Source organism: Apium graveolens, chromosome 8 (assembly GCF_009905375.1).
Source record: "Apium graveolens cultivar Ventura chromosome 8, ASM990537v1, whole genome shotgun sequence".
NCBI lineage: Eukaryota > Viridiplantae > Streptophyta > Magnoliopsida > Apiales > Apiaceae > Apium > Apium graveolens.
Genome location: NC_133654.1, coordinates 47377640 through 47387399, shown reverse-complemented (window position 1 = coordinate 47387399; position 9760 = coordinate 47377640). Strand labels below are relative to the sequence as shown.

Below are 9760 nucleotides of genomic sequence, written 5' to 3'. Positions count from 1 at the left end.
ATGCGGTATAAGTCATATAGTTATTCAATCAAACCTCATAGTCCAATTGAATAAGATTGTGCCTGACTAAAACACCTTGTCGATAAGTTGATACCCACATTCTTGTCACACGAACCTTCATAGTCCAAGCAGTATGATTACCATCCAGATTGGATAAATGATGATGGTCCTGCATATCTGAGTAACGAAAAAGTTAATAGATGTTATCAAAAAAGGAGTATGTTAAATGTTCATATCAACAAAGAGGTAATGAATTGTAATTATACTTGGATGTTCTGCCATATGAACTCTGAAATTAGTTTGTGAGTTGGATATATAGCAAAAAAAATCCGAATGTGTGGAGCGTTTAAGACAATCGGCTGTATTTTTAATAAAGATATACACTATCTTTATATTTAAGGTGATAGGCTGATAATTAGTCCATGAAAATCTCAATCAATAGATATCTATTAGAGTTATATAATGATCCTTAACAGCTTACACTAATATTAGCATGGAAAAAAAGATTGTGTTAAAATAGAAGATCAATTAGTAACATAAACGTGATATTAAACAAATATTTAAATATGAGTTAATTATCTGATAGTTATTGTTGTTATCCCATAATCTTCTCTGATTATCATAATGTCTCCTTATTAATATAAAACATATCACATCTAATTTTATTGAGAATTTGATATGCATGAAAAACTATTCGAGAATCTGCCTTTTACTTCGCATATGAGCATCAATAACCAATATGACCTGATGTAATTCTAATTTATTAACAAATAATTTCTCAAACTACCAATTATAATAAAATGATGAGTAACTTAGTCAGGATTGTAAATGTGCAATACAAATAACTAATCTGATACATTCTCATCATTTATGCTCGGTAGGTTGTAAAATGCTTCTTCATAGACTATATTTGATGTAATATTTGTGGTGGTACCATCATCACTGTCGATGAGAATGTGGAGACCTTCTGGTCTTGTAACTCTTGAGATGGCAACGTAGACATGGCCATGAGAAAACACTGCTCTGGGAAGGTATAGACCAACCATGTCAAGTGATTGGCCCTGGCTCTTATTAATTGTCATTCCATAACAAATCTGGAGTGGGAACTGAATTCTTTTAAACTCAAAAGGCCAGCTGGTATCTGTTGGAATCATCTCTATCCTCGGGATCAAATGTTTTGAGCCAACATGGGATCCGCATAATATTTCACACTCAATACTATTATTCTTGCAGGATATCACAATCATTCGTGTGCCGTTACACAATCCCATAATTTGGTTTAAATTTCTCATAAGCATGACAAGGACGCCAATCTTGATGTTTAACTCGTGCTTAGGAATGCAAGGCATATTTAATGAGTTCAGGTACTCTACTTGAAATGCTGATCTGAATTCATTATCTTTATCACCAGCATCGTCAATTGAATCCTAACTAAGATATGTGTGTAGAGTTCCAGGATTTTTCTCAAGAATGCTGTTATTGATGTCGTCCACCACAACATTAGTTGGTGTTAGGATAACTCTTGATCTTAGATAAGAATGTGAAGACATGTTTCTTAGAAAATCCGGGTAAGTAATTTCAAAAAGACTTTCTATAGGATTTTGCATGGTATGAACAACATATTGATCTGGAATCTTTATTAGCATTTCACCAGTGTCTGCATCAGGACTAAAGTTCTCAACTTTACCATCGCCACCTAAAAGCTGCCATTTACTGAATTCCGCTATAACCTTATTCTCCACATCTGTATTTCCTGCATGAAGACACATATTTTGCTTAAGTAAAAATACTTGGCAAAATTCCCAAATCTTTGATTTATTGAGGGTGGAACCTACTACTTCAGCTCTGGATGCCTTTGGAATCACGGGTAAAATCTGCCTATAATCTCCGCCAAAAACTACTGTGATACCACCAAATGGATTCTTTGCTCTCCTTTTGTCAATAGCAGACATTATATCCCTCAAAGAACGGTCAACAGATTTAAAGGCATGACGATGTTGCATTGGCGCTTCATCTCAAATGATCAAATCAGTTTGTTGGATTAATTCTGCAATATCGGTTCCATGTTTGATTCCGGCTGTACTGTCATGACCAAGTTTCAAAGGAATATGGAATCTTGAATGTGTAGTTCTACCACCAGGCAACCATACGGTTGTTATTCCACATGAGGCAACATGAAGCACAATATTTCCTTCTGAACGATGGCGATAACATAATGTCTGCCACAGAAATGTCTTGCTGCATCCTCCACTTCCATATACATAGAAAACACCACTACCTTATTATAAACATTTTGTATGATAGAATCGTAAACGTTCTTCTGTTCAGGGTTGAGCATTCCATGATTCTTTTCATGCAAAATTTCCAGTTCTTCTTTATCATATGAAGTTTCTTCTTGGAGTAGTCTGTTAACAGCATTGCTAAAATAAACTTCACTTGGAAATGGCATTGTCGCGTAGTCCTTCAAACTCTTCCCGATGTCATTAAATAATTTTTCAATTTCTGCGGGCAAAAATATACATGAAGTGTTATGTTAGTTTAAAAGTATACTACATATAATATCTAAAACAGAATTATGTTAATTATTCAGGTAGTATGATAATGAGATATAAACCTGCAAGTGCATAATTCTTCAAATCTTCGTCTGATAGGTATAGATGAGGATCATTAAGCATATGTCGCCTGATGATGAGAATATCGTTTGACATACATTGCCAATTAACTTCCCAAAGTCTAAGTGGATCTGAAATAGGAATATATGCCAAAATATTGACAAACATTGCACGTAACTGTAGAGGCAATGATGTATGAGAGTTCTCGACAATTGCTTCATGCCATTGGTTATCATTTTGTAGAAGACTAAGGGCCGCACATGCTTCCTTGAATGTTTCGTGGATATGTCCATTAACAGTTTTAAGATCTTCAAAAGACCTGGAACCTTTCTTCCTTGATGAATGCACTTCAGAGAGTCTCCCAATAACCTCTCCTCTTTTCCTTTCTTTCCAAATACCAGGTCGAGGATGCCAAGTAAATTTATTTGGAAATTCAGAATAACTATAATTCCTCGCATTTGGGAAAGTCTGATTTGCATCAAACCATGCTTCTAACTTGGTTTTTTTTGATATTGCCTTGTCGCAAACATCCTCCAAGACATCTCCAGCCTTAAACGAAACATGCTTCTCACCTGGTAAATATATTAGTAACCTCTCTACCGATGGCCAACGAGAATGAATGTCAAAAGCAAATATCGTTCAAGATGCTTCTGACGCGCAAACATATCTCCCATCCAAATAATGTTTTACCTCATCAATCGGGCCTTTTGGTGCTTTTTTGGGATTATTGCAGAAGTACATGTACGTGTTTTCCTCAAACACATTGTTGCCGTGTCAGGACCCTTTAGACAGTATTTGAAAAGGTACTTTAATGATCTTGAATTATTGCAAATCTCCAGATTCATGTGACATTGAAAATGCACCAAAAGATCGCGATTGAATGGGACAACAAAGTGATTATCAAGATTGACCCCCTTTTTGTTAATGGTAATTCCAGTCCTTCTTCTTTTATATATGGGGAATCCACACTCATAAAAAAATGTATGAGAATTATACATGTAACAAAACATATTTAAAATTGTAAAAAATCGGGTAATAAAACTGGAGGTATTAACAAAGTAAAGTATTTATAATTTAAGGATCTTAATGAAAATACCGCTTAGGAAAATGCTTTATACAGTTGCCTTTGACCATGCATGGGGATTTAGTATAATCAGAACCACATGGTCCGTGGATCATATAATTGCTCACAGCATTATATCCAACTGGATCAATTTCTGGATCAGGAATTTCAGCTGATACCATTTTATCAATTTGCTCAATTGTTTTAGGTCTATCGTCGGGGTGCAACCAAATTAATATATGAGTGTGAGGCAATCCATGCTTCTGGAATTTAATTACATGCATCACTATGGATATATTGTAGAAAAACGGTTAGTACCAGGAAAAATATATACTAAAAGTGCATTTTGATAGAACAATTTAGGAATAATTGTGTGAGTATAAAAAAACTTAGCGAAAATTATACCTCCTACACATCTGCCAAAACAATTTTTCTTTTTAATCATATCTATAAGTTGATCAACCTTCATTTTAAAGTCTCTGGCTACAACATCAGGTGCATCAGCAACATCAACACCAGGCATATGTTTTAACATGTGCTGAATTTCGGGCCATTTTGTATTAGTGGTCATAGTAAGGAATAATGAAGGATGTCCTAAAGTTCGACATATTTCTAATGAGTCTTTAAAATACTGAGTCATATAACGCTTACTTCCGGTAAATGAAGCGGGAAGAATGATTGCTTTACCAATATTGGATGGATTTCTATCTCCCTTTTGCATTGCATCTCTGATATTATGGTAGAGATCATATCTTATAGTAGTTTGATGGTCTCTAATCCAGTCCAATCTGTACTGCTCAATTGCGGTGAAAGCCTTTCATCCATAACATATTGTTGCCATAAACGACCTCCGAGATATGGTGTCAAACCTGTTACAGTAAAAGGTATAAATGAATCGAATATAAACTAATTATCACAAAGTTGAACATCTGAATGAGAAATTATACTTCTGTTAAATAGAAACTTTGTACCTTCGGAAAGACGTATCATTAGTTTATAATTATAAAACTCTCTCATTGTAATATACTCTCTAGCACCTTTTTCATCAGGATCTTCAGATTCGGTAACTTCTACGTCTCTCTTAGAATGCTTCACAAGTCTATTTGATGGGATCTCACGGTAATATCCAATATCTCCGTGAGGGAAAAGTAATGGATATTGAAGTTGCATGAAACGTGGATCAGTCTCAAAAATCCTCTGTCATCCGTCAACTCTAGAATCAATGATAGTATCTCGACAGCCTTTTGCATAAGGAGAAGTAACAATCAATCCTGCTACCTCATTTGGTGGAGCAATGTGATTTGGTCGGCCACTTGCTGAACTCGATGAAATCAGAACCAACTTAAACTCATCTACTGCATTTTGCCTAACCCTTTCGCGAGCCATACGAAAACCTTTAACCAACCTGTTATGCTCATCCAACATATGCAACAAAGATTGTACAATTTCTTCATTAACAGTATCCCTGCCACCATTAACTGCATTGATCCTGTTGTTGATTTCGTCCTCTGTGTCATAGATATAAAGCTGACAAAACTTTGGAGTGTTATCGTCAGTTGGGACCAGACTTCCTATTTTTTGGTAATTAACACCTTGGACCTTGAAGCAATATGGCGCACCACCTCTGTTTATTGAATGGTCAATCTTTCCTCCAGTAGAACTCATGGCAACCATGCAGTTGTAAAATCTTATGTTTTGTTTGAAATGCTTAAAATCACTACGCCATAAGTGGGCTACTGTAATGCAAGTGTTACAAGCAGCGTTACATTAGCTAAATTTTTTTTGTCCTATTGTAACACCTCTCAATTAGTGTTACAGTAGGTTAAAATTAGTGTTACACAGAAATGCCGGTATTGCACGACATGTAACACCATCACCTAGTGTTACATTAGTTACTTTTTTAAATTTTCAAAATATTAAAGTAAAAATGTTATCATAAATTGGTATTAAAATAATGTTTTGGATTATTAATGATTCAAGAATGTAATATATAATATTACAAAAGTTAAAATTTTTTGTTGTACATAAATATAAAAATCACTTTTTTAGATTTTAATTTAATAAAATAATAATTTAACAATTAACATAAAACTAAAAAATTAAAATTACACACACATTTTTCTAAGTGAAAAATGGGCGGTTCTTTTCCCCCCTAAACAAAAATGGCCCGACTTATTCTCTACTTGGACAAAACTATACAAACATTTTCTCTCTCTCTCTGAAAACACACACACTCTCTCCCGACTCGATGAATTGAATAACAAATTGGGGATTTGGAATTTGAATAAATATTTATATGGCTCTAATTAATAGGCTGGTACTTACTTGGCAATTTATATGATTTTGCAAGGTTTGTAGGGATTCCCTATGGCGATTCGAAGAAAATTACTAATTTTTAATTAATTTTACAAGTGATTGGGGTTCCAAATTGGGGTTCGAAGTGAATTGGTAAGCATTTACATCTTATTTGGTGTTTTGTTGCGTTCAATTATGGGTTTTGGTACCATTTACAGGAGGTTTTGTTTTGTAGGAGATTAGGGCTTCATAAATTTCTAAATCCACACTTACACTAAGTTCAAGCTTAATTCAAGACTAATGTTGGGAAGGTAAATATTGTTCTAATTTTGCGGCCATTATTTAGCAAATGATATACTGTGAAAAGTAGGGTTTGTTATCATAATAATTTGATATTAATTTTTATACTTTTTAATGTACTTAATCTATTATTTATAATGTTTGGAGTAGACATGTGGTCACTATTTAAAGGATTAAATAGGTGAGAAATGCGGCCGGGGTTAATAATGAGGCTGCAAGCAGTATGATGCAAAAATTTTGGGACTCTGTTATGGCTTTAAGCCCCATTGATGATGATGATGAGACACGGAGGTAATAATATTTCTATTGTGATATTGACATGCTTCTAATTTCTTTACACTTTCTTACTAAGTTCTGTGGCACTGCAGTGAGAGTTCATTGAAATTGCTTTCCGAAGGAACATGAACCGAAATTGGGAGATATTCGATAAACATTCCTACAGCTTTTGTGTTTAAAATTCAAGATAGGAAGGGGCAGATGCATAGATTCAATTGTGGTATGCACTAACACTATTTTTTTCATTAGAAACTTGATGCTACTAATAAATTTGAGGTATTGTACATGTGACGGAAATGTATGTACAGTTTATAATTGAAACAAATATCTATAATAGAAATTAGTCTAGGCACATACAGTGACCTCTTTAACTGGGCATTTCAAGTGAAGTGTTAAACGTCTACACATAAGTCTTCAGGTGAGGGTATCTTTTATCTGTAGCACTTGAGCATCATTTATTTATATTCAGATACAATCATTGGACATAAGAAAAACATGAGAACAGAGTCCTTTCTAAATATTATCAGGAACTTCATTCCTGGAATAAACTAACCCTATTTGTTTAACTTTTTACCAAAATAAATCCTGATATTATAATTATGTTTAAGTCGAAGATTTAATCATTCTTCCTGTAGAAATGGAACTTGAATAGTTAAATAAGACTTGTTACTAAATGAGAGGTATATTATTTTAGAAGTGAAATATAGTTCAGATTTAGTGAAGACTTACCTGAGGTATCTGTCGGAAGAAACATACTATTCAAAGTAATAGTTGCAGTCATCTAGAATATTGTATCTTTTTATGCTCAGTTTGATGTTCTTTCCAAATAGTTTGGTTGCTACAATGCGTAATATATCAAAGTTCACTTTATGGTATTCTAAACACTAGAGTCTTAATTTTTATCTATGTATAATTGTATACTACATGGTCTAAAACGTCAAAAGTTGTTTATGTATATACTTGTATACAGCAGGGTCTAAAACCTCAAAAGCCAATGACCCATGACCTTTTTTTCTACACTTTCTTTCTTTCTCCCCCCCTTTCTTGAGGAGATTGACTTTGGTTATAGTTGGCGAAGGAGCACACTAGTGTAAAATATTAGTTCTGCCACTTGTTATATTGGTACAAAATATGGATAAATAAGTTTGGATGGCCTAATTAAGCTGTTAATTAGATATATTTTCTTAAAGCATTTAAACTATTTGATCAAGGTTTCCCTCAGTTTAAATGCTTCAGGTAATATTAGAACTATGAGAAACTATCAGAAATGTGGATTCTCCCCATGACTTGTAATGTAATGTAATGTTAGTCTTGTTGAGTTATGTTCTGTGATATGCCAGTGGTCTTATAGTTTATATAGATAGTATGAGAATGTGACAAGCACTGGTACATGCTATGTGTCGATAAGAGCTGACAGCTGAGATATCGTTACTTGCAAACTATTTTAATAATTATATTGAATTATCTGTTAACAGAAATGGTTATTCCTCCTCGACTGAAGCCTGACAGAATCAAAAATTTATAGAAGCCCTATATCCTGCGAATGCATTTTTCAAACAAGTATGTAAGCCATTTTGTGGTGTATTGCCATCTTCTGTCCAATCTTCTGGATTTTAATCATTTTAACAAGTCTTATAGTTCTCACAGTTTATCTTGTCAACCATCTGAAAAGTCAAAAGTTCGATGTGGCAGGAGCAAGCCTGAATGCAGCATATCTTGATTTGAATTTTATCCTCAATGCAGGCCTTACTATCCTGGCCAATGTAGCTCTTGTTCAAGAAGGTCATTGCAGGCCTGGGGAGGTGGTACTTTAACTGTTAATATTTTTCTATATATATAGATAAATTCTTTCAAATTCATTCACATGTTATAGGTGGGAATGGTTGATTTAAATTTATGCATTCAGGTTCCGCTAGGAACAGATTCCCACACATGTATTGCTGGCGCATTCGTGCAGTTTGCGACATGTATTGGTAATACTGATGCTGGTTTTGTACTGGGAACAGGAAAGCTTTTGCTCAAGGTTTCTGAATGAAAACTCTACCTTTCTTTCTGTTTTCTGCTTACCAATTTTCCACTTCATTTCTGTTCTTCCTTTTTTAAGGATTAGTTATTTTAAACTTGAGAAACTATTATCAATATACAAAAAATCCAATTTCTTTTTACCTGATTACAAAATTACACTTAATAAATTTCTTCTGTAAAATATCTATGGAAATAGAGTAGAAAATGTCAGAGGTGTGTACTCTGTTGCCTATAATATAACTTAATGAGCCTGTTTTGCAGGGGAAAATTCCATCAGTGGACAACCTCTGTGTTTTGTGAATGGTTGTAAAATTAATACAAGTATTGGCCAGAAAGGAGATCCATGTGGTGTAGAAGCGGATAGGTCAACACAGTCCTAGCCTCCTGATAAGCCGATAAATGGGAATCTAAAAAAATCAACATGGACCAAATGAAATCAGAGTCATCACTAATGCCTTGTTCCTTTAGCGAGATCAACATGGTAATCTAGTTTGAAGAATGATACTCTTATATATATTAGTATGGTTTGGTTTGGAGATAAAGACCGTTATGTATAGAAATTTTGATATTTTGTTGCTAATGAGATTTGCACAAAACATTTATTTCAAATTTTTTAAAATTAACTATTACAATCTGCATTTTCTAGTAAAATTTATGTTATATACAGTGTTGTATTACTAATGCTATTGTTGTTCAATTACAAAAAGAATGGTGTTACAATAGATAATACAGACTATCACAATAGGCTATGTGGGCCCCACACGCGGGGCCACTTTTGCAATCTTGATTGAACCTAATGTATCACTCATTTTGTGTTACATTTGGGCCAGTTAGTATTACAGTAGAAGCCTATTGTAACATTATCCTCTCTGTTACAATAGATCAGTAAAGTGTTACAATAAGGTGTCTATTGTAATGCTCGTATACGTAACGCCCCCTGGTGTTACAATAGACCTATATAGCCTCCTGAACCTCTGGCTACTCTCCTTACTGGTGGTGTTCATTCATTACGCCATAAGTGGGCTATTATAATGCCTAAATGGTGTTACAATAGGCCCCAAAAGCGTTACAATAGACCTATTGTAACGCTTTTGGGGCCTATTGTAACACCATTTAGGCATTACAATAGCCCACTTATGGCGTAGTGAATGAACACCACCAGTAAGGAGAGTAGCCAGAGGTTCAGGAG

At 34.3% G+C, this 9760-nt stretch overlaps 4 protein-coding genes across 10 annotated transcripts; 1 reads left to right on the top strand and 3 right to left on the bottom strand.

Moving 5' to 3' along the window:
* Nucleotides 1-845: 845 nt before the first annotated feature.
* On the bottom strand, nt 846-1349 carry LOC141679558 (uncharacterized). Its single transcript, XM_074486028.1, has one exon. It carries the CDS (start codon nt 1347-1349, stop codon nt 846-848), a length of 504 nt encoding a protein of 167 aa, XP_074342129.1.
* Nucleotides 1350-1427: 78 nt separating this feature from the next.
* Nucleotides 1428-2003, bottom strand: LOC141679557 (uncharacterized). Its single transcript, XM_074486027.1, has one exon. The coding sequence runs from the start codon at nt 2001-2003 to the stop codon at nt 1428-1430; it is 576 nt and encodes a 191-aa protein (XP_074342128.1).
* A 152-nt stretch (nt 2004-2155) lies between these two features.
* On the bottom strand, nt 2156-4396 carry LOC141679555 (uncharacterized). Its single transcript, XM_074486026.1, has 4 exons — nt 4081-4396; nt 3737-3961; nt 2615-3208; nt 2156-2502 (listed from the first exon to the last, which is right to left on the bottom strand). Exons 1-4 carry the CDS (start codon nt 4394-4396, stop codon nt 2156-2158), a joined length of 1482 nt encoding a protein of 493 aa, XP_074342127.1.
* Nucleotides 4397-5847: 1451 nt separating this feature from the next.
* LOC141677968 (3-isopropylmalate dehydratase large subunit, chloroplastic-like) lies at nt 5848-9202 on the top strand. 7 transcript variants are annotated; one of them, XR_012557581.1, is made up of 8 exons: nt 5848-6123; nt 6206-6281; nt 6421-6561; nt 6639-6766; nt 8022-8106; nt 8290-8348; nt 8453-8569; nt 8833-9202. XR_012557581.1 is itself a non-coding variant. In XM_074484129.1 (8 exons), exons 5-8 carry the CDS (start codon nt 8090-8092, stop codon nt 8869-8871), a joined length of 303 nt encoding a protein of 100 aa, XP_074340230.1. In that variant the 5' UTR covers nt 5848-6123; nt 6206-6281; nt 6452-6561; nt 6639-6766; nt 8022-8089; the 3' UTR covers nt 8872-9202. The 7 variants fall into 7 exon arrangements, 2 of the variants coding, with proteins under 2 accessions (XP_074340230.1, XP_074340228.1); XR_012557580.1 differs by having other exon boundaries at nt 8239-8348; XR_012557579.1 differs by having other exon boundaries at nt 8226-8348.
* The last annotated feature ends 558 nt before the right edge of the window (nt 9203-9760 follow it).

Excerpts from the sequence above, each read along its gene's own strand:
- LOC141679558 (XM_074486028.1), bottom strand. The coding sequence starts at position 1,349 with ATGCCTTGCATTCCTAAGCACGAGTTAAACATCAAGATTGGCGTCCTT.
- LOC141679557 (XM_074486027.1), bottom strand. The coding sequence starts at position 2,003 with ATGCAACATCGTCATGCCTTTAAATCTGTTGACCGTTCTTTGAGGGAT.
- LOC141677968 (XM_074484129.1), top strand. Across the intron at positions 8,349-8,452 it reads GTCATTGCAGGCCTGGGGAG|GTTCCGCTAGGAACAGATTC; the intron begins GTGGTACTTTAA and ends TTATGCATTCAG. Across the intron at positions 8,570-8,832 it reads CAGGAAAGCTTTTGCTCAAG|GGGAAAATTCCATCAGTGGA; the intron begins GTTTCTGAATGA and ends CCTGTTTTGCAG.
- LOC141679555 (XM_074486026.1), bottom strand. The coding sequence starts at position 4,396 with ATGCAAAAGGGAGATAGAAATCCATCCAATATTGGTAAAGCAATCATT. Across the intron at positions 3,962-4,080 it reads TTTTGGCAGATGTGTAGGAG|TGATGCATGTAATTAAATTC; the intron begins GTATAATTTTCG and ends ATATATCCATAG. Across the intron at positions 2,503-2,614 it reads GAAGAATTATGCACTTGCAG|AAATTGAAAAATTATTTAAT; the intron begins GTTTATATCTCA and ends TTTTGCCCGCAG.